The 25,351-nt window shown below is 39.2% G+C and overlaps 1 protein-coding gene across 1 annotated transcript in view; it reads right to left on the bottom strand.

The window, feature by feature from the left end:
• Window positions 1-25,351, bottom strand: part of LOC128704206 (uncharacterized) — a 354,653-nt gene that overhangs the window by 134,325 nt on the left and 194,977 nt on the right. Inside the window, exons 9-11 of the mRNA XM_070099039.1 lie at window positions 21,718-21,878; window positions 2,664-2,769; window positions 1,580-1,702 (exon numbers count right to left, since the gene is read on the bottom strand). Of these exons, the coding sequence (XP_069955140.1) occupies window positions 1,580-1,702; window positions 2,664-2,769; window positions 21,718-21,878 (390 nt within the window). The remainder of the gene's footprint in view (window positions 1-1,579; window positions 1,703-2,663; window positions 2,770-21,717; window positions 21,879-25,351) is intronic.

Here is a 25,351-nt window from a genome sequence, read left to right as displayed (position 1 = left end):
TTTTTTGACTAGCTTAGCATTATTTCCCAGAGCAATAAAGTACCACCCTCTCTTGACTCATTAATTTAAGCCAGACTTTTGCACAATCCTTTGTCATCATAGCTTATTCCATTTTTCTTTTGGCACCACTGCTCCAATAATCAGGCTCATGTATTGGTTGGAACAGTTATACCTGTGAGTAATCCTTTATCACTACTTTACATTCCTTCTTACCTTTTTCTTCCTGACCTCAGCTCTCATTCCACCAGCCATTTCTTTTTTTCCTGATTTACTGTCATAAACATTACTAGTCCAAATGCTTTTATTAATTTTTTTTTCTTCCAACAAGTCGGCTGTCTCCCACCGAGGCAGGGTGACCCAAAAAAGAAAGAAAATCCCCAAAAAGAAAATAAATTTCATCATCATTCAACACTTTCACCTCACTCACACATAATCACTGCTTTTGCAGAGGTGCTCAGAACACAACAGTTTAGAAGCATATACGTATAAAGATACACAACATATACGAATGAAGATACACAACTGCTAATATCCCAAACCCCTCCTCTAAAGTGCAGGCATTGTACTTCCCATTTCCAGGACTCAAGTCCGACTATATAAAAATAACCGGTTTCCCTGAATCCCTTCACTAAATATTACCCTGCTCTCACTCCAACAGATCGTCAAGTCCCAAATACCATTTGTCTCCATTCACTCCTATCGAACACGCTCATGCACGCCTGCTGGAAGTCCAAGCCCCTCACCCACAAAACCTCCCTTACCCCAACCTTTTCGAGGACGACCCCTACCCCGCCTTCCTTCTCCTACAGATTTAAATGCTCTCCATGTCATTCTACTTTGATCCATTCTCTCTAAATGACCAAACCACCTCATGTATGCAGATGTTTATTTTAATCCTAAGGCTTTTACTTCTATTATGATTATTAAATTTGTAGCACCACCTACTTTCAAACCAGCTACATCAACAAACTTCAAAACATCCTTCAACTATGTACAACTACTGGGTTATGGTGGCAGACTTGTGACAGTACATGGAATGAAAATACAAGCTGTAGATAGATATGAAAGCAGTAATCAGTAACAGTGGCAAAGTTATACAAGGTTAGCAATCTAAACGATTAGAGTTCAACATTCACCGAACTGTGTTACTGCCAAATCCACTTTAGCTAGTTTCATGAGTATAACCCTATAACATGATCATGCAGCTCCTGCAGCCAAGCAAGGCAATCCAATGACCAACTGTACTGATTTTCTTTCATTCACAGCAATTATTTATCAAGCAAATACAAGCTAAAGTACTCTACACAGTTCTGTATAACAATTTATGCTAATGTCTTACCATCTAATCCCAGTAAAGCATGAATGAGAAAGAATAATAATGAAGTTTCTAGACTATATAAAATTTATGAAACTAATTGCTTCTGAAACACCTAATTTATATTATTTATTCACTTATTTATGTTAAAGATTTATAAGCTTTAGCACTTGCATTTTGTATGATACTTCCATTACAAAATTACTACACAATAAATATAAACGAGATGTTGGTTATACATAGTATATCATGCAAGATGTTTACCTGCTCCTGAATCCACTGTGAATGAGGTCTTGACCTTGCTATTTGTAACTTCAGCTCTTCATCTTTTGTCACAACTTTTTCGTGTGTGTCTACCAACAGCATGCGACCGGGTTTCAGTCGACCCTGTAAATCAACGATGCAGATATAATGTGGAAAAAAGTCTCTGAACTAGAGCCACGGCTGAGACAGGCACACTTTAGCATCACACTTGTAGCAGAGCCACACATGCGGGAGAGCGAACATGGTCTTTTACATGCTTGCTCTCACTAAGGATGTTTGTGGCATAGTTTATGTGTTATTTGGCTATTATACACTACAATAAAATAAAAAAGAAAATGATCCAAAAACAAATCTTGACTACAATAACAATAGCTTTTGTGCCTGGCTTAGCCAAGCATAATATAAATAAAAAAGGAAAGCAAAATAGTATAACTGGAGGAAAGGTCATCTTTTCTCCGACTTCACCTGCATCTGAAACCATAAATGCATAATTAAAAAAAAAAATTGTAAAGATTATATTGACAAAATGATGGTGCACATGATCATATTACACAACTATTACTCAGTGTTAATCTTGGAACTTCTAATCTTAAATTCATGAAAATCACGGTGATGCAACAATGTGTGTGCAGTTCCTCTTGGTCCTCTTACCTGATACAACTTACCTGATAAGTTGGCAATGGGAGCCCTTGTGAAGAATCATATCAAAACAATTAGCCAACTCAGCTTTAAAATGAGACTTATGAGAAAAATTAACAAGCAAAATAACATGGCATGACTGATTCTTCACAAAATCTAGCCCATTACAGACACAGCACAACAGCCCTGATAACATGACCTCCAGGCACTCTTATACCTGTTCCTGATTTCTGGGAGATGATTATGCATATGAGAGACTGTAGTAATGACAAAAAAAGATGGGTCATGTTTTCAGTCACAATGTCCTGAAATGATGATGCGAGTTATGAGTTGATGATTAATGAAGATTCGTTTGGCAGATGCCATCACCATCTCGCCAGTTCTGCCCAGCTGGACAGTCAGCTCACTACCCAACAGCTGGCTGGCAGATGGTGGCTCTGGTTACCTTCTGCAGAATATTCTCGGGCTCTGTGTCATATACGCCCACTTCTGAAGCCATCACCAGCACTCGATCTTTGGTGACGTAATAGCGAGAAGGACGCAGACCATTCCTGTCGAAGGGAGAGCCCGAAATGAGGCTGTTAGTTTTCTGCTTTCAGCATCATCTAGTATACGAGTTCAGATTAAGAACCATCCAAAGAGCGAGGCATTTTGTGGTTAAGACACCTATGTTTCTTTCTGTATCTGACACTTGTGCAGAAGAAATCCTGAGAACTTTGAAGAGTCACATCTTCAGATTCCACCACCCTCAGTCATTCATTAGTTTCCAACATGCTGCATCACCTTTTCTTAAGGTATGGGTAGTAATAAAAAAAATGTGTGATTTAAGGAAGGGTTACTGCAAGCATACACATATCCCAACAATTTATCAATTTACTTTTTAATAGTGCCCCTTAGAATCTCAAGTGTAATGGCACAACAACCAGCTAAACATCAAAATATGCCAAAAACAACTAACATTATAAATCACTAACGAACGAAAAACATTCAGAGCAACAAATATTGAAGAAAAGTAAAATTGAGGCAACATATGACAGAGAAAAAGACTCGAGAAGAACAGAAGAACTGATTTATACAAGTACACTTCTGCCCCCCCCCCTCCCCCACACCTAGTGAACAGAAAGTTTTGGTCACATCCATATATATTAGTAGGAAAGAGGGTATAATGCCAGGTGAAGGTGGAAAAGTAATCTGCCTATTCAAGCATTTAACAGCCACTGGGCTTACTGCAGTTCTCTGCAATCCAGTAATGTCAATATGAGAACTGAACTGCATAAATTCTAAAACATAAGAACAGAGAAACACTGCAGAAGGCCTACTGGCCCATGCAAGGCAGGTCCTTGTCAAAACCACCACCACCCAAAGGTACCCAGGAATTTACTCCCATACCCACGACACCAATCACACCCAGGCCCTTCCACTTGTATATTTGTCCATTTTCTCTTTTAAAGCTACCCAAGGTCCTCGCCTTGATTACCCTACTCAGAAGACTGTTCCACTCATCCACAACTCTGAAAACCAGTACTGATATTTCTTCCATTTCTTTCGCATATTGAGGATGAGAGGCAAGACTAAAAGTTATTCTGCTCTGAGAAATAGTCTTAAATGATAATCAGAGTGGCTTCAAAATACTTTCTGCTAGTGTAATTGTCTTCAACAATGTTAATTCAACCTGTTCCCATCCTTAATACTTGAGACAGTGTTCCTATGCACCAAACCAGTGTTGTCTTGTTTGTTAATGTTGCAGGAATACCAACATTCCAAACACAAGTCTTCAGATATTTCCTCGTTTTTCCTTATGTCTACTTTCTCTCAGCTTTTTCAAGGGATGGTACATACACTTGCTGAACATAGATCTCTGGTTTATCTAAGGCCATGTGAAGACCTAGTGAGTATTTGTGATGTAGGTGGCAGTGTATTTACACCTTCCTCAATGCTGATCTATCTAACATCTACGAAGAATATTTAGGAAGACCACTTGTCCAGCATTATTTTGTCAAGATACTCGGAAAAGACCTTAACTCAGTGGAGCCATCAACCCAATTCTAGATAAGGGAGGCTGTCCACCATTACTGGATATCATTAGAAGTAAACATCAAACTAAGTAAAAAGGATGATTTAACATCATATTCCCATCACAGCACGAAAATTAAGGGCTGCTGTTGGCTTTTTCTCAGAGCATTAAGAATATATAATGCAGTTCCTGAACAATGAACTCTCCTAAGTAACAAATAACTTCAGATCAATAAAGGGCCAATATAAGACCACTAGCATCCACCAAACCCCCAAAGTTAAGAATGACACCACAGGAAGACTGATCAAACACATTAAGACTATGAACAGCCCTTACCCTAGTGCAAAATGAAAATGAACTCAGTCACTCACCACAAACTCAGGAACTTCACAACCACCTAAAATAAACAATGGAAATTGACATTCAATGGTTGTATATAATATTCCTTGTGAAGGCCATGATAAGGTACACAAGGCAAACTGGGCAAGACCTGGACTCTTATTAATGAACAAGAGTGCTGTATCAACACCAATAACAATGCTTGTGTGGTGCACAAGACCACTGTCTCAACATCTTAACTGGGAACAGGCTGAACTCGATATCACTGACGAGAACCACACCAACAGAAAGTATTTACAAGCAGACACAAGACCACAGACATTTTCTCAGAGAATACAGGCCTTTAATTTATCCCTCTTTCTGTCTCGCATCATACGAAGAAACATCAGGTTAACACACACATCAACATTACTGGATAAAAGAGCATTGCAGTAGGCCTACCAGTCATTCCACATTTTAATGCACTGGCCACTTTTCTACTTTCATCAGATGCACTACCCTCACCTCTACTATACACATGAGCATGCCTGATTTCCTAGATTCACTTGAGTGTGTTTTTACCTCTATAAATAATGGCTCTTCCATTTTCAAAAGTCTCTTATCACTGAATACTTAAGAGCCATTATTCTTTTCAAAGTTATCTATAAATAAAATTTATTACAACTATTCGATATGTTTAGAAACAACTTCCCATTAATACCGAGTAAAATACAGTAACATTAACTTGAAATTTAATGTCAAATTTTCACTAAATAGTGTTGCAGAATAATGGCTTTAGAATATGCACACAATTAAAACCACACATTTTAATAAAAGGATTATCATGTGACTTATCCATAAAAAAAATTTACCATGTAAAAACACTAAGACTTATACAATATTATGTACATAGTTACAATTAAAATGATCTATGGAAATATATTTATATAGTAATGAATTACATGCAGCTCTTGGGTCTTCCTTGTGCTTTTACAACAGTAAAATAGTCGCTATCCAATCCCTCTACTGAGAGAAACACAAAAATACGTACTGGTTAACCACTGTCCAGATTTAAATAAATTTTCACTTCCATCATAAAATACCTGTATAGAGTCAAGATTAGTCAAACTCAACATCCCAGACAAAATACGTATCTACAACTAATAGCTTTTTCTCTCTACAAACACTCATTTTTATTTTTAACATAGTGGCCACTTGCCATCTTCTCCAGACTATGTTTCAAATGCTTTTAATTATAGAATTATGAAACAAGCAAATGAGATTCCAAATTAGCTGCCAAATAATTTAACATATTGGTTTGGCTCTTGTGGAAGTGAACTGGAAACAATTTGCATGTACTGAGAAACAATGAGCAGAAAGAATGATGACTGTGCTCAGCTAGCACATACATAAGGGAAAGGCACATAGAATAAAAAAAAGATAGAAGGTAAAAAAAAAAATAATGAAAATGCTTCAAGTGATAAAATTCAGAGGTTTTGAATATGGGGTAGACCAACTTGCACAGCTATATAAGCTAAGTCATCTTAATATTCAAGGATTTATGTAAACCAGAAATATTATAACATGGTACAGTATACAAATTGTGAAAACTCTGACTGGAGGGCTCAAACATATGCAATTTGAGAAGCCAGCACAAGTGTGAGATATAGACAATGAAGTTGAGTCCATCATTTGTTAATTCCCTTGTGCATTTTTCTTCAAATATTTACAGTAAACCCTTGATTTAACCCTTTTGGGGTTTTGGCCGTACTAGTACGGCTTAAGCGCCAGGGTTTTTGACGTACTAGTACGCATAAATTCTACCGCCCTCAAATCTAGCAAGAGAAAGCTGGTAGGCCTACATATGAAAGAATGGGTCTATGTGGCCAGTGTGCGCAGTATAAAAAAAAATCCTGCAGCACAGTGCGTAATGAGAAAAAAAAAACTTTGACCGTGTTTTTGGTTTAAAACAGCAACTTTGCACTGTATTTTCGTATGGTATTTATTGTTGTATTCTAGTTTTCCTTGTCTCATTGTATAGAATGGAAGACATATTACAGAAATTGAGATGATTTTGACTGGTTTTACAATGAAAAGTACCTTGAAATTGAGCTCAAAGTAGCAGAAATGTTTGATTTTTACCAAAGTTCAAAAGTAAACAAATCATGCTAAGCGTCCGATACACATCAACTGGCGAGTCTAATATTCTTTCACAAGTGTGCCGATATTATTTATACCATTTCCACACTAATGCAGTAGTCTGCATAACAGTAAATCTTATTTTTTTTGTGAGAATAAAAAATCTAAGTGGAAAGCAAAAGAAATGTAAGAGGGGCATGGGGACGTGACTAATGAACAGAGGAAATGTTATTTTAGTGCCAGGAATGTCTGTTTATTCTGGACCCTATTTGGAAATTGGCATCTTTCGAAATTTGTGTGAAATTGGCAAAATTGCTAAATTCTGACCACTTTATTGGATAGTTGAAATCAGTAAATGGGTGGTTTCTTGTACTCATTCGATAGAGAAAAAACGGAGTTCTAGCGAAATAGTTATGATTTTTGTTGACTAGTACACTGGAATTGGCCGAAAATAGGGCTCAAAGTAGGCAAAATCGCTGATGCGTAAACATCGTCGAGACTGCTAACTTCGCAAGAGCATAATTCCGTAAGTTTTTCATCGAATTTCCTACTTTTGGTGTCATTATGATCGGGAAAAGATTATCTATCTTTTCATGAGAAAAAAAAAAATTTTTTTTTTTGGGGGGAAATTTTGGCGACCCTGAGAACAAGTCTCTGAGAGGGCCTGGCGACCCTCAAAGTGTTAATAAGCTAATAAGAGGAAGGGGGAGGGGAAGAGTGGGTGGCTGGTAATAGCAACTGTAGTTGATAAAATACAAAAATATTTGACACTTCTGTGATCAATGGACTTCTTTTTTATTTTCTAATGTATTAACCTAGTTTATTTTGTCCCATGGTCTCTGGTGGCCTGGTGGCTAACGCTCTTGCTTCACACGGCGAGGGCCTGGGTTCGATTCCCAGCCAGAGTAGAAACATTGGATGTGTTTCTTTCCACCTGTTGTCTATGTTCCCCATCAGTAAAATGGGTACCTGGGTGTTAGTCGACTGGTGTGGGTCGCATCCCGGGACACTGACCTAATTTGCCCGAAATGCAGAGCATAACAAGGGAGTTTCTATATAGTAGTATGTCATTGTTGTCAGCTAGGACTGTATACCTTGTACATGTACTTGTAGTAAATAAAGATATTATTATTATTATTTCTGAACTCTATTAAATTAAGATCTGTTAAATTGAGGGATTACATTCACAAGAGAAAGATCAAACTAGTAGGAATAATACAGCACCTGGGGAAATGGGAGGAAATCCAGCTAAACCCAAGGAAGGAGAGGACAGATCCAATCCCCTGGATCAGAAGCCCCTCATCATTTTGCCCCTCTCTTGAGGGGCAAAATGTGCATCCAACAGATTGGTAAGATCATAATGCTCTTACCACATGAAAAAATTGTTGGAAGTGGAGAGAAAATAAACCAACCAAGCCATCAAATTTTCATGCAAAGAACCCCAAGACTCTGGCACATAAGCAGATTTTGGCTAGGCTCTATAAATGCCTCTTAAGAGTTGGCATCACTAGTTGATGCAGACCAAACCAGATCTTGTATTGACAGCAGAACTATTCTTACACCCAACATCATAGGTGTGAAACATCCACCATGTCTTCTGCTTCATTCAGAGATGATGAAATACCATTTCAAGGCAATGCCACTGTCTCAAGACAGCCCAATGGATATTCACCAGTTTGTCACTGCCTGATCAAGAAACTGAGGCTTGATCAGTCCCCTTATTTCACTGACATCCTGGTAAATTACCTTCACTTCCAACATCCAGCACCTACACATCATTTATCTGGATATTTTAGTCAGACTCCTTATCAATCTCAAGAAAGCCAGGATTACACCAGCTATATCCCTATGAAGGGTTGAGGTACAATTTAACCTGACTAGACTACTGCTATTGATTTCACAAGAGAAACGATGTTCTGCAGAATCATTTGTCCAAAGTCCTCTGCAGCTACAGTGCTAGTTATTAATGTAATGCCCTATCCTAGAAGGTATTTCATCAAGACAGTTATGCTGCCCTAGCAACTCATAGTAGGATGTCTCAGGATTCCCCCAATGTTTTCTAGACTTACATAATGGAAGATTCCATGTCTGTGGTCCCTCTGTACCATGTGGTCTAGAGTGTCAAATATTTTTGATATTTCTGGCTACTGATGTATTAATATGGACAGGAGCAAGTCACTGACACTAGAGAATTGCACAGATCATTGGATTACATAAGGCATGTACTGAAAAGAAGGAAATAGTAGAAGCCATTGATGTGTGGGCATTCAGTAAGGACCTAGTTGTATCAGTATCTGAAGATGGTATTGATATGCTCACACAAAGCACATCCAGGGAAGCCTAGAAAAATGTCTCCACTAACATTAACTGTAATAATGCACCTAGATTTACTCTGTGATCATTTTCTTGAATCTTTCTTTCATTACGTGCAAAGTTCTATCTAAGACAGTGCTCTTTGCTACACCACAAATTCTGTTGTTTGGTGACTTCACGATTGAGGTACTCTTCGATGACTAGCCAGGAAATTTCCCGAGACTTCAACACCAATGAGAACTTCTGGGCTGTAATAACTATTATAATAAAAACCAACTGCTAAACCCACAAAGGTTATGGGCTGTGATAAAAAGTAATCCACTAGGGAAATTACGTAAGCCCGTTCCCACGGTTGGAGAATGCTATCCGCGAGTCATGGGGAAATTTACCCCATAAACCCCTGAAGGTGTGTGTTAATCACTTCCCAGAAGGTTGAAAGATGTCATAAAACACAAGGGACGACTTACTTTGTGGTTTAATAATAATAATAATAATAATAATAATAATAATAATAATAATAATAATAATAATAATAATAATAATAATAATAATTATTATTATTATTATTATTATTTCTACAAGTACATGTACAAGTGAGTGTAAAACGAAAGCCTGTAATTGTTTTACGTGATGGTAGGATTGCTAGTGTCTTTTGTTTGTCTCATAAATATGCAAGATTACAGGCATGTCTTGCTACTTCTACTTACACTTAGGTCACACTACACATACATGTACATGTTTATTTATACACACTCATCTGAGTTTTCTTTGATTTTATCTTAATAGTTCTTGGTCTTATTACTTTTCCTTTTATATCCATGGGGAAGTGGAATAAGAATCTTTCCTCCGTAAGCCATGCGTGTTGTAAAATTCAACTAAAATGCCGGGAACAATGGGCTAGTAACCCCTTTTCCTGTAAAGATTACTAAAAAGAATAAGAAGAAGAAAATTGTCAAAGTGGGAAGTCTGAATGTGCGTGGATGTTGTGCAAATGATAAGAGAAGATTGTGGATGTTATGAATGAGAAGAAACTGGATGTCCTGCCTTTAAGTGAAACAAAGCTGAAGGGGGTGGGAGAGTTTCAATGGAGAGGAATAAATGGGATTAGGTTAGGGGTTTCAAATAGAGTTAGAGCTAAAGAAGGAGTAGCAATAATGTTGAAGGATAAGCTATGGCAGGAAAAGAGGGACTACAAATGTATAAATTCAAGGATTATGTGGAGTAAAATAAAGATTGGATGTGAAAAGTGGGTTATAGTAAGCGTGTATGCACCTGGAGAAGAGAGAAGTGTAGAGGAGAGAGAGATTCTGGGAAATGTTGAGTGAATGCGTGGGGAGTTTTGAATCAAGTGTGAGAGTAATGGTGGTTGGGGATTTCAATGCTAAACTGGGTAAAAATGTTATGGAGGGAGTAGTAGGTAAATTTGGGGTGCCAGGGGTAAATGTAAATGGGGAGCCTTTAATTGAGTTATGTGTAGAAAGAAATTTGGTAATAAGTAATACATATTTTATGAAAAAGAGGATAAATAAATATACAAGGTATGATGTAGCACGTAATGAAAGTAGTTTGTTAGATTATGTATTGGTGGATAAAAGGTTGATGGGTAGGCTCCAGGATGTACATGTTTATAGAGGGGCAACTGATATTTTTTTTTTATTATCACACCGGCCGATTCCCACCAAGGCAGGGTGGCCCGAAAAAGAAAAACTTTCACCATCATTCACTCCATCACTGTCTTGCCAGAAGGGTGCTTTACACTACAGTTTTTAAACTGCAACATTAACACCCCTCCTTCAGAGTGCAGGCACTGTACTTCCCATCTCCAGGACTCAAGTCCGGCCTGCCGGTTTCCCTGAATCCCTTCATAAATGTTACTTTGCTCACACTCCAACAGCACGTCAAGTATTAAAAACCATTTGTCTCCATTCACTCCTATCAAACACGCTCACGCATGCCTGCTGGAAGTCCAAGCCCCTCGCACACAAAACCTCCTTTACCCCCTCCCTCCAACCCTTCCTAGGCCGACCCCTACCCCGCCTTCCTTCCACTACAGACTGATACACTCTTGAAGTTATTCTGTTTCGCTCCATTCTCTCTACATGTCCGAACCACCTCAACAACCCTTCCTCAGCCCTCTGGACAACAGTTTTGGTAATCCCGCACCTCCTCCTAACTTCCAAACTACGAATTCTCTGCATTATATTCACACCACACATTGCCCTCAGACATGACATCTCCACTGCCTCCAGCCTTCTCCTCGCTGCAACATTCATCACCCACGCTTCACACCCATATAAGAGCGTTGGTAAAACTATACTCTCATACATTCCCCTCTTTGCCTCCAAGGACAAAGTTCTTTGTCTCCACAGACTCCTAAGTGCACCACTCACTCTTTTTCCCTCATCAATTCTATGATTCACCTCATCTTTCATAGACCCATCCGCTGACACGTCCACTCCCAAATATCTGAATACGTTCACCTCCTCCATACTCTCTCCCTCCAATCTGATATTCAATCTTTCATCACCTAATCTTTTTGTTATCCTCATAACCTTACTCTTTCCTGTATTCACCTTTAATTTTCTTCTTTTGCACACCCTACCAAATTCATCCACCAACTGATATATCGATCATTATTTAGTTGTAGCTACAGTTAGAGTAAGAGGTAGATGGGAAAAGAGGAAGGTGGCAACAACAAGTAAGAGGGAGGTGAAAGTGTATAAACTAAGGGAGGAGGAAGTTCGGGCGAGATATAAGCGACTACTGGCAGAAAGGTGGGCTAGTGCAAAGATGAGTAGTGGGGGGTTGAAGAGGGTTGGAATAGTTTTAAAAATGCAGTATTAGAATGTGGGGCAGAAGTTTGTGGTTATAGGAGGGTGGGGGCAGGAGGAAAGAGGAGTGATTGGTGGAATGATGAAGTAAAGGGTGTGATAAAAGAGAAAAAGGTAGCTTATGAGAGGTTTTTACAAAGCAGAAGTGTTATAAGAAGAGCAGAGTATAAGGAGAGTAAAAGAAAGGTGAAGAGAGTGGTGAGAGAGTGCAAAAGGAGAGCAGATGATAGAGTGGGAGAGGCACTCAAGAAATTTTAATGAAAATAAGAAAAAATTTTGGAGTTAAACAAGTTAAGAAAGCCTAGGGAAAGTATGGATTTGTCAGTTAAAAACAGAGTAGGGGAGTTAGTAGATGGGGAGAGGGAGGTATTAGGTAGATGGCGAGAATATTTTGAGGAACTTTTAAATGTTGAGGAAGAAAGGGAGGCGGTAATTTCATGCACTGGCCAGGGAGGTATACCATCTTTTAGGAGTGAAGAAGAGCAGAATGTAAGTGTGGTGGAGGTACGTGAGGCATTACGTAGAATGAAAGGGGGTAAAGCAGCTGGAACTGATGGGATCATGACAGAAATGTTAAAAGCAGGGGGGGATATAGTGTTGGAGTGGTTGGTACTTTTTTTTAATAAATGTATGAAAGAGGGGGAAGGTACCTAGGGATTGGCAGAGAGCATGCATAGTCCCTTTATATAAAGGGAAAGGGGACAAAAGAGATTAAAAAAATTATAGAGGAATAAGTTTACCGAGTATACCAGGAAAAGTATACAGTAGGGTTATAATTGAAAGAATTAGAGGCAAGACAGAATGTAGGATTGCGGATGAGCAGGGAGGCTTCAGAGTGGGTAGGGGATGTGTAGATCAAGTGTTTACATTGAAGCATATATGTGAACAGTATTTAGATAAAGGTAGGGAAGTTTTTATTGCATTTATGGATTTAGAAAAGGCATATGATAGAGTGGATAGAGGAGCAATGTGGCAGATGTTGCAAGTATATGGAATAGGTGGTAAGTTACTAAATGCTGTAAAGAGCTTTTATGAGGATAGCGAGGCTCAGGTTAGGGTGTGTATAAGAGAGGGAGAATACTTCCCGGTAAAAGTAGGTCTTAGACAGGGATGTGTAATGCCACCATGGTTGTTTAATATATTTATAGATGGGGTTGTAAAATAAGTAAATGCTAGGGTGTTTGCGAAAAGGGTGGGATTAAATTATGGGGAATCAAATTCAAAATGGGAATGGACACAGTTACTTTTTGCTGATGATACTGTGCTTATGGGAGATTCTAAAGAAAAATTGCGAAGGTTAGTGGATGAGTTTGAGAATGCGTGTAAAGGTAGAAAGTTGAAAGTGAACATAGAAAAGAGCAAGGTGATGAGGGTATCAAATGATTTAGATAAAGAAAAATTGGATATCAAATTGGGGAGGAGGAGTATGGAAGAAGTGAATGTTTTCAGATACTTGGGAGTTGACGTGTCGGCGGATGGATTTATGAAGGATGAGGTTAATCATAAAATTGACGAGGGAAAAAAGGTGAGTGGTGCGTTGAGGCATATGTGGAGTCAAAAAACGTTATCTATGGAGGCAAAGAAGGGAATGTATGAAAATATAGTAGTACCAACACTCTTATATGGACGTGAAGCTTGGGTGGTAAATGCAGCAGTGAGGAGATGGTTGGAGGCAGTGGAGATGTCCTGTCTAAGGGCAATGTGTGGTGTAAATATTATGCAGAAAATTCGGGGTGTGGAAATTAGGAGAAGGTGTGGAGTTAATAAAAGCATTAGTCAGAGGGCAGAAGAGGGGTTGTTAAGGTGGTTTGGTCATTTAGAGAGAATGGATCAAAGTAGAATGACATGGAAAGCATATAAATCTATAGGGGAAGGAAGGAGGGGTAGGGGTCGTCCTTGAAAGGGTTGGAAAGAGGGGGTAAAGGAGGTTTTGTGGGCGAGGGGCTTGGACTTCCAGCAAGCATGCATGAACATGTTAGATAGGAGTGAATGGAGACGAATGATACTTGGGACCTGACGATCTGTTGGAATGTGAGCAGGGCAATATTTAGTGAAGGGATTCAGGGAAACCGGTTATTTTCATATAGTCGGACTTGAGTCCTGGAAATGGGAAGTACAATGCCTGCACTTTAAAGGAGGGGTTTGGGATATTGGCAGTTTGGAGGGATATGTTGTTTATCTTTATATGTATATGCTTCTAAACTGTTGTATTCTGAGCACCTCTGCAAAAACAGTGATAATGTGTGAGTGTGGTGAAAGTGTTGAATGATGATGGGAGTGTTTTCTTTTTGGGGATTTTTTCTTTTTTGGGTCACCCTGCCTCAGTGGGAGACGGCCGGCTTGTTGGGAAAAAAAAAAAAAAAAAAAAAAAATGTACAAGGTATACAGACCTAGATGACATCAATGACATACTACTATACAGAAGGCTGCTTGTTATGCAGAGCATTTTGGGCAAATTAGGTCAGTTTTGTCCTAGGATGCAAGCCACACCAGTCAACTTACACCCAGTTACCCATTTTATTAATAGGAAACAGACAACCGGTGTAAAGAAACATGCCCAATGTTTCTACCCTTGCTGGGAATCAAACCCAGACCCTAGCCATGTGAAGTGAGAGCTTTAGCCACCAGGCCAAGAGGCACCTGGTTGTGATTTAAAATTGGGCTGGCATACAAGAGTACTGCAGCACTAATGGGTGAATTCAACCAGTGAATGTGCAGGGATCACTTCCATTCATCTACAAATACTTTTATGATACATGGCTTATTGACCAGTTGGATTAGTCCGATCTCAGGGACATGGCAATCATATACAGTTGCCTTTTACATAAATTGGAAGAAACCAAGTCATGCACTTTGCTATTGTCCACTGAGGTTACCAATTGCAGAATTCATTGCTAACACATTGCTTCAACAAACCTGCACTTGCTTACCTTCATCCAGGCTCCTCTATGTTAACTCCATTTTCAAATTCAAAGATACTGACTCTCTGTTAAGCAAGAGAGATTTACTTATTTCCTTTTCTTCCTGGATAACTAATCATCCCAACAGTTCACCTGTTCTAACACCTACCATCATCCCACGAGTGGGAGCTTCACTTTTTAACTGGAGTCTTCCCAGACTGAAGAACAAAGACAATACCATGACTGGAACAATACACAAATAACCCACATATTGAACTTCGTAAATGGTCCAAGTCAGACCGAAATGTCGTCGTAAGTTCCTTGCTCCTATGTGCAGGTTATTTGTGTACACAATCCCAGACTATGTCTGTTTCTTCCTTCCCAATGTAGTTGGAATGCATGCTGGCTGAGACTTACTTGGACTAGACTGATTCACTTCTGTTATTGTTTTCCCCTACTGAATGAAGAATCGGATCTCTAAATGACCCCCACAGGTTTAGCCCTTCATATGAATACATATATAATTCTTGGCAGAGAAGAGAATGCCCATATTTACGACTAATGAATACTAGGCATTTTGATAGTAATGAGAGGCCTTATCAGATTCAGCTCTTATCCTTAAAAGGCATGTCAAGCAAGGTTTTCCATTTATGCCACATGTGACTTCCCACAGGACACATCACAACTAGGGCCTGGGACTGGAAACACTGGCCTACATACTTCATGCTGGATTCTTGCAATAATTCCCTAACTGGACATCTGCTTAACACCAGGAAAAAAATAGTTCATAGCCATCCACCATCAGAAATACACTCTTCCCCTTTCCTCTTTCTCCTCTGGGTTTTCTATCTTTTGCCCTGGGTGTTTGGTCTATTATTATTTCTCCCCCCCTCTATGTGTTTGTTCCTACCTTTTGTGGGCCCCTACCTCCCTTGCAGTGCTCCTCTTTCTTAGTCTTCAACTGACCACTACCTCTCTTCTTCCTTTCCTACCACCTCTTGTCCCGTCCTTGTCTGCTGACCTATATATACTGCCTCCTCCCGTCCTTTGTTAGTGTGACTTTGTAAATGGTTGAAGTCGGTACAAAATGTCGTAAGCTCCCTTCTCCTACGTGCAGATTATTGTTCCCATCACAGCATTGTGCCTTTTTGTTATTTATTAAAAGGCTTTCTGCACGATGCAGCCATGGGTACGAAGATGATGTGCAGGATACATGGACATTATATAACTGCCTTGGAGAAGCCTGTACATCACTTGGGGATTTTGAAGCTAACCACTGATTTAAAATATCAAACCAAATGCCTTAAACATCCTAAACTCCACAAACAGTACCCAGATTAGTTTTTAAATGTAATGCTGGCATAACTCCCCCATCCCTGGAACCAAATACCTACTCTACACAGAAAATGATATTCAGGAGCCAGAGCTGAGAACCTCACATGCACTCTGGCAATACAAAACTTAACATTATTTCAAGCAACGCAAGCCCGTACTACTTCATGACCTACATGTCCAGATGAGAATGACTGTCTCCCGGTGGGACATCGCCGTGTCCTGTTCCTTACAACAGTGAGAATTTTTTTTTTTTTTTTTAAACAATATGCCAGCTGTCTCCCGCCAAAGCAAGGTGACCCAAAAAAGAAAAACCACTTTCACCATCATTTACACAATCACTGTCTTTGCCAATATCCCAAATCCCTCCTCTAAAGTGCAGGCATTGTACTTCCCACCTCCAGGGCTCAAGTCCAGCTATATATATATATATAAAAATGCCAAAAAGGAAAACACAGTAATGTACATTAACAAAGGGTAAAATACATTATACAGGTCTCCCTCAACATTCGTGCTTTCAACTTTCGCGAGCTTCACACATTCATGAATTCCCAACTGCCAAATTCCCAACCGCCAAATTCCCAGCTGCCAAATTCCCAGCTCCCAAATCATATTTAAGTTTCCCGCCACCTGCGAGTCCCTGCTACCCTCCCTCCGACCCACGCAACTGGCAGCCAGCCCTCCGACCACTGTGTGGCGAGTGTTTTGTTTATTCATTATTTGCTATTAAACTACAGTATAAATAATGTAAACCCATTCATGACTGCATATTGAAATGGCTATTCGGACAGGTATTGGATGGTGACATCATGCGTTTACTCTTGAACACAGCAAAGAATCAAACATTTCTGCTACTGCTAATAACAACAGTAATAATAATAATAATAATAATAATAATAATAATAATAATAATAATAATAATAATTAATAATTAATAATAATAATAATAATAATAATAATAATAATAATAATAATAATAATAATAATAATAATAATAATAAATACGATAGAATTAAAGAATTAAATTGTACAAAAATACAAGGGAGTGGTTGACACATCGTCAATGTGGCTTTGTTTATGCTGGAGAGAGCATTAGTCTCTGTGCTCTTCCAAACATTTCACAATAATTCATTGTGTGTGGTGCTTGTAGATTGAGTGCAACTGGAGTGGTATAGGCAGCGGTTGAGGCAGTGGGTTAGGCAGCGGTAGAAGCAGTGGTAGAGGCAGTGGTTGAGGAAGCGGTTGAGGCAATGGGTGAGGCAGCGGTTGAGGCAGTGGTAGAGGCAGTGGTAGAGGCAGTGGTAGAGGCAGTGGTAGAGGCAGTGGGTGAGGCAGCAGTAGAGGCAGTGAGGCAGCAGTTGAGGCAGTGGTAGAGGCAGTGGGTGAGGCAGCAGTAGAGGCAGTGAGGCAGCAGTTGAGGCATTGGTAGATGCAGTGGTAGATGCAGTGGTTGAGGAAGCAGTTGAAGCAGCAGTTGAAGCAGCGGTTGAGGCAGCAGTTGAGGCAGCAGTTGAGGCAGCAGTTGAGGCAGCAGTTGAGGCAGCAGTTGAGGCAGCGGTTGAGGAAGCGGTTGAGGTAGTGGTAGAGGCAGTGGTTGAGGAAGCGGCTGAGGCAGTGGTTGAGGAAGCGGCTGAGGCAGTGGTTGAGGAAGCGGCTGAGGCAGTGGTTGAGGAAGCGGCTGAGGCAGTGGTTGAGGAAGTGGTATTTAATAACTTTTTTTTTTTTCAACAAGTCGGCCGTCTCCCACCGAGGCAGGGTGACCCAAAAAAGAAAATCCCCAAAAAGAAAATACTTTCATCATCATTCAACACTTTCACCACACTCACACATAATCACTGTTTTTGCAGAGGTGCTCAGAACACAACAGCTTAGAAGCATATACAGTGGAACCTCAAAAATCGAAATGCTCCCAACACGACCAATTATGTAAGTGTATTTTTGTAAGTGCTTTTATAAGTGTATTTTTGAGGGTCTGAAAAGGACTAATCTAATTTACGTTATTCCTGATGGGAATAAATTCGTTCGGTAAAGGCACTCGAACAGCCTTCTGGACCGAAGAAAGTTCGATATTTGAGGTTCTACTGTACCTATAAAGATACACAACATATCCTTCCAAACTGCCAATATCCCAAACCCCTCCTTTAGAGTGCAGGCATTGTACTTCCCATTTCCAGGACTCAATTCCGGCTATATAAAAATAACCGGTTTCCCTGAATTTTTTTTTTTTTTTTCAACAAGTCGGCCGTCTCCCACCGAGGCAGGGTGACCCAAAAAAGAAAGAAAATCTCCAAAAAGAAAATACTTTCTTCATCATTCAACACTTTCACCACACTCACATTATCACTGCTTTTGCAGAGGTGCTCAGAATACAACAGTTCAGAAGCATATACGTATAAAGATACACAATATATCCCTCCAAACTGCCAATATCCCAAACCCCTCCTTTAGAGTGCAGGCATTGTGCTTCCCATTTCCAGGACTCAAGTCCGACTATATGAAAATAACCGGTTTCCCTGAATCACTTCACTAAATATTACCCTGTTCACACTCCAACAGATCGTCAGGTCCCAAATACCATTTGTCTCCATTCACTCCTATCTAACACGCTCACACACGCTTGCTGGAAATCCAGACCCCTCGCCCACAAAACCTCCTTTACCCCCTCCCTCCAACCTTTTTGAGGACGACCCCTACCCTGCCTTCCTTCCCCTACAGATTTATACGCTCTCCATGTCATTCTACTTACATACATGTTATTAATAATAATAGTAATACATGTTATTAATAATAACATTTTTTTTTTTTATTATCACACAGGCCGATTCCCACCAAGGCAGGGTGGCCCGAAAAAGAAAAACTTTCACCATCATTCACTCCATCACTGTCTTGCCAGAAGGGTGCTTTACGCTACAGTTTTTAAACTGCAACATTAACACCCCTCCTTTAGAGTGCAGGCACTGTACTTCCCATCTCCAGGACTCAAGTCCGGCCTGCCGGTTTCCCTGAACCCCTTCATAAATGTTACTTTGCTCACACTCCAACAGCACGTCAAGTATTAAAAACCATTTGTCTCCATTCACTCCTATCAAACACGCTCACACATGCCTGCTGGAAGTCCAAGCCCCTCGCACACAAAACCTCCTTTACCCCCTCCCTCCAACCTTTCCTAGGCCGACCCCTACCCCGCCTTCCTTCCACTACAGACTGATACACTCTTGAAGTCATTCTGTTTCGCTCCATTCTCTCTACATGTCCGAACCACCTCAACAACCCTTCCTCAGCCCTCTGGACAACAGTTTTGGTAATCCCGCACCTCCTCCTAACTTCCAAACTACGAATTCTCTGCATTATATTCACACCACACATTGCCCTCAGACATGACATCTCCACTGCCTCCAGCCTTCTCCTCGCTGCAACATTCATCACCCATGCTTCACACCCATATAAGAGCGTTGGTAAAACTATACTCTCATACATTCCCCTCTTTGCCTCCAAGGACAAAGTTCTTTGTCTCCACAGACTCCTAAGTGCACCACTCACTCTTTTCCCCTCATCAATTCTATGATTCACCTCATCTTTCATAGACCCATCCGCTGACACGTCCACTCCCAAATATCTGAATACATTCACCTCCTCTATACTCTCTCCCTCCAATCTGATATCCAATCTTTCATCACCTAATCTTTTTGTTATCCTCATAACCTTACTCTTTCCTGTATTCACCTTTAATTTTCTTCTTTTGCACACCCTACAAATTCATCCACCAATCTCTGCAACTTCTCTTCAGAATCTCCCAAGAGCACAGTGTCATCAGCAAAGAGCAACTGTGACAACTCCCACTTTATGTGTGATTCTTTATCTTTTAACTCCACGCCTCTTGTCAAGACCCTCGCATTTACTTCTCTTACAACCCCATCTATAAATATATTAAACAACCACGGTGACATCACACATCCTTGTCTAAGGCCTACTTTTACTGGGAAATAATTTCCCTCTTTCCTACATACTCTAACTTGAGCCTCACTATCCTCGTAAAAACTCTTCACTGCTTTCAGTAACCTACCTCCTACACCGTACACTTGCAACATCTGCCACATTGCCCCCCTATCCACCCTGTCATACGCCTTTTCCAAATCCATAAATGCCACAAAGACCTCTTTAGCCTTATCTTATGTTATTAATAATAATAATAATAATACATGTTATTAATAATAACATGTACTATTATTATTTATAACATAGATGTTATTAAATACCACTGCCTCAACTGCTGCCTCTACCGCTCCAGTCGCACTCCATCTACAGGCACCAAACACAATGAATTATTGTGAAATGTTTGGAAGAGCACAGAGACTAATGCTCACTCCAGCATAAACAAAGCCACACTGACTGTGTCAACCACTCCCTCGTATTTTTGTACAATTTCCTTCTTCAATTCTATCGTATTTATTATTATTATTACTGTTGTTATTATTAGCAGTAGCAGAAATGTTTGATTCTTTGCCGTGTTCAAGAGTAAACACATGATGTCACCGTCCAATACCTGTCCAAATAGCCATTCCAATATGCAGTCATGAATGGGTTTACATTATTTATACTGTAGTTTAATAGCAAATAATAAACAAACAAAACACTCACCACACAGTGGTGTGAAGGCTGGCTGCCAATTGCGGGGGTCGGAGGGAGGGTAGTAGGGACTCGCAGTGGTATTTAATAACATACATGTTATTAAACCATAACATGTATGTATTTAGTACAATTTAAGATGTTTTCATGTATTTCATAATTGTTCATGGTTCAACAAGTTAAGGAAGCAGTATTGTATTATATTTCCCTACAATATATTGGGGCACTAAACATTCGCGATTTTTCAATATTCGCAAGGCACTTGATCCCCTAACCCTCGCGAATGTTGAGGGAGACCCGTAATTTGAATTAAAGAATAAATAAAAGCCTTCAACTAAATACATTCACTATAATCATAACTGATACAAGATGCATTTTTCCTTAGGAATATTACACAAGGATTAACAAAAGGAAGAGGAGTTGCAGCACCAATAATCAGCAATAGCTGGAGATGTAAAGGTGACAATCTTGCACTACAATTTCTCGCATTATCTAACAGCACTAAAAGAAGGCCTAGGCACCAACCAGTCCAGAGTTATGCTGCCTCTCTCATCTACAGTGCTTTGTCTAAACTAGGCTGTTAAAAAGCATTTAAGTTTTAACAGTCACTAAATATCTGTTTCAAACAAAAGTGAACAAAGCCCACTTTTTTTTTTTAGAAGACTTAAGAGCAGTAATCAATAACACCTGACCTGCATATTTTGAACATTTTGTTACCTCTGTCACAAGCAACAAGGAGTAAACTTAGTATATTATATTGCATAGATCATTTTGTACATTGGTTTGTTATTAATATTATTAGGAGATAGATATATAATAGCAGCCATGTGAATAGTGGTTTTTAAAATAATTGCTAATATAAACCATGTGGGAACACTTACTAGCTATTCTTTCCTTACACACTACTTCATTAACTTCAATACCAGGTACAGTACCTCTTCTCACACCAACCTCCCCCAGCTAGGTACTGTACTGAGGGAGCAGAAGCAGAGGATCTAGCCAATAGCCATAAGGCATAACACACACCTGTCCAGAATAGCTCCAATATAGCGACCATCGGTGAATGTCATCAGTGCAGGTCCATCCCATGGCTCCATTGCACAAGCAGCCCAACGATAGAAGTCCCGCTTTTCGGGGTTCATCAGCTTGTCATTTTGCCATGCTTCAGGGACCATGGTTATGATGGCCTGAAAATATTAATAAGCAAGGGGCATTACATAAGGGCACATTCAAAAATAAAATAATGGCAGTGACCTTAGAATAACTGTGTATGTACTATTTTGTTTTCCTTCTGGGGGTATAGCCCAAAAAGCTTTTCAATTAGTGTACTGGCAAATTTGTAAACTGTATAACAAAGTTAAACTGAACTTTTATCATATAACCACTTGACTAAAAGCCAGAGAAAACTGTTTTTATGTTAGACCAGCAGCATGAAGTGGAAATAAAAGTACGCAATTTCAATGCTACGATACCAACTCAAATTAAATGTTTAATGTAGTATAAATAGCAGTTTGATTATTCTAATACAGTGATACAGTTGGGCCCCATTCTACAGTGCTTTGCTTATGCAGTGGTTTTCAATTATACCCATTCTTCATTTATTCAGACTTCCTACAATAAATATATTCGCCACTCACTATCAGCTAAGGACGAAAATATTTTAAGGCAAGTAGTGTGTGTTATGTATATGCATTTTTTTTAGGCCTAGCTCTATTGCTCACTTAATATACGAGTGTAAACATGCTATTAGGCCTTAATATGCATTTAAAAGTGAAAAAAAATGGGCAATGCTTCGCTTTACAGCAATTTTCGTTTTACAGCAGTACTGTACTATTTTATATATCATTTCTTTCTGGAAATATAAATAGATAATTTTAAATTAAGGGATAAAGGGCATGTGCAGAATTATTAGAAATTAACTCTACTTTTGAAATTTGGAGCTTAAAATATGCAATAGCTAGTTTATTAAACTAGCAACATATACAAAAATGTATGTGCTGTATAAAACACTAGCTTGAATTCAACTTGGTACATTGTAATCTGTGCTCCAACAGCATAATTTGATCTTTATTTCCTCTGCTTTTGCACAATCCTATCTCATTTTTTCAACATTTAATTTTATTTAATTTAAATCTTTGCAGGCTTATAGCTGAAATGATTTGGAAATACAGCTAAGGTGAATTAATCCTTGTTAACGGTGGCTGGCCCTGAAGTTGTAATTCCCTTGTACGTGTATATAGAAAAATTTTGAAAACAAAATTCTTACATTCTTTTAAGAGCCAATTTTTCTCAAGAGAACTACGAAAATAAATATCAAACCAAAAGAAAAAGCACTTTTATTATGTGCTCGTGTTTGTGAGAATCTCTAACATCAGCAACAAACATAAGACTCCTATGAGCATTTATGTTTAACAATATTCCAGCTCCTCCAACAGCAGACAATACTACTGATCATTACCCTACCTTTCTAGTCACCAATTTATCAAAATTACCTTATGAAACTTGCAAAATCTCCTTTAGGCTTCATGATGAGGCATCAGTGAATAAGTTTGTGGTGGTAATAAGCAGCACTAACATGCAGAAAGAACTGCTCAATTATTAAAAAATTTTATGTTCACATTCTTCACATGATACAAAGCCTCTACACCAGACAGTGGACATTACAACCCAAACAGGTGACAAAGATTAAATAGCCTATGGCTAACTGATGTCATCCTGAGGTTCTTTGACAAAAAGTATGTATTAGTAGTACAGGAAAGCATTATTACATTCAATACAAGGAACAAGTTTCTCTGACATTCCATGTGTACAACTCAACTTGCTCAATAGCTTTGAACATAAGAACATAAGAAAGAAGGAACACTGCAGCAGGCCTGTTGGCCCATACTAGGCAGGTCCTTTACAATTCATCCCAGTAACAAACATTTGACCAGCCCTATTTTCAATGCCACCCAAGAAACAAGCTCCGATGTGCAAGTCCCACTCAAATCCAACCCCTCCCACTCATGTACTTATCCAACCTAAATTTGAAACTACCCAAAGTCCTAGCCTCAATAACCCAACTAGGTAGACTGTTCCACTCATCAACTACCCTATTTCCAAACCAATACTTTCCTATGTCCTTTCTAAATCTAAACTTATCTAATTTAAATCCATTACTGCGGGTTCTCTCTTGGAGAGATATCCTCAAGACCTTGTTAATATCCCCTTTATTTATACCTATCTTCCACTTATACACTTCGATCAGGTCTCCCCTCATTCTTCGTCTAACAAGTGAATGTAACTTAAGAGTCTTCAATCTTTCTTCATAAGGAAGATTTCTAATGCTATGTAATAATTTAGTCATCCTATGCTGAATGTTTTCTAACGAATTTATGTCCATTCTGTAATATGGAGACCAGAATTGAGCTGCATAATCTAGGTGAGGCCTTACTAATGATGTATAAAGCTGCAGTATGACCTCAGGACTTCTGTTGCTTACACTTCTTGATATAAATCCCAGTAATCTATTTGCCTTATTACGTACGCTTGGGCATTACTGTCTTGGTTTAAGGTTGCTGCTTACCATAACCCCCAAGTCCTTTTTGCAATCTGTATGGCTAAGTTCTACATTATTTAACTTATAAGTGCTAGGGTTATGGACACTCCCGAGCTTCAGAACCTTGCATTTATCTACACTGAACTGCATCTGCCACTTTTCTGACCAAGAGTAGAGTTTGTCTAAATCCTCCTGAAGTTCCCTAACATCTACGTTTGAATCAATTATCCTACCTATCTTCGTGTCATCGGCGAATTTGCTCGTATCACTAGTAATTCCTTCATCAAGATCATTGATATATATTATAAACAACAACGGGCCCAAGACTGATCCCTGTGGAATGCCACTTGTTACTGATCCCCACTCTGATTTAACCCCATTTATGGACACACTCTGCTTCCTGTCTGTGAGCCATGATTCGATCCACGAGAGCACTCTTCCCCCAATGCCATGAGCTGCTACTTTCTTCAACAGTCTTTGGTGCAGAACTCTATCAAATGCCTTACTAAAATCTAAGTAAATAATATCAAATTCTTTATCGTGGTCAACAGCCTCAAAAGCTTTACTGAAGAAAGTTAATAAATTAGTTAGACAAGACCGGCCTCTTGTGAATCCATGCTGAGTATCATTAATCAAGCTATGCCTATCGAGATGGCTTCTGATAATTTGAGCTATAATTGACTCTAGTAATTTGCCTACAATTGAGGTCAGGCTTATTGGGCGGTAATTTGACGGTAACGACTTGTCCCCTGTTTTAAAAATAGGAATTACATTAGCCATCTTCCACATATCAGACACTACACCTGTTTGAAGAGATAAATTAAAAATATTAGTTAATGGTTCACAGACTTCCATTTTGCATTCCTTTAGAACCCTTGAAAAAACCTCATCAGGACCCGGTGACTTATTTTGCTTCAGTTGGTCTATCTGCTTCACAACCATTTCACTAGTGACTGTGATGTTACATAATTTATCTTCTTCTGGCCCACTATAAAAATTAATTACCGGAATATTACTAGTGTCTTCCTGTGTAAAAACCGAGAGAAAATAATTATTTAAAATCGAGCACATTTCATTCTCTTTGTCAGTAAGATGCCCATAGTTATTTTTAAGGGGACCTAT

The sequence above is a fragment of the Cherax quadricarinatus genome, chromosome 66 (assembly GCF_038502225.1).
Source record: "Cherax quadricarinatus isolate ZL_2023a chromosome 66, ASM3850222v1, whole genome shotgun sequence".
Taxonomy (NCBI): Eukaryota; Metazoa; Arthropoda; class Malacostraca; order Decapoda; family Parastacidae; genus Cherax; species Cherax quadricarinatus.
The sequence above is the reverse complement of the archived record's forward strand: the minus strand, read 5'-3'. Positions and strand labels throughout refer to the sequence as shown.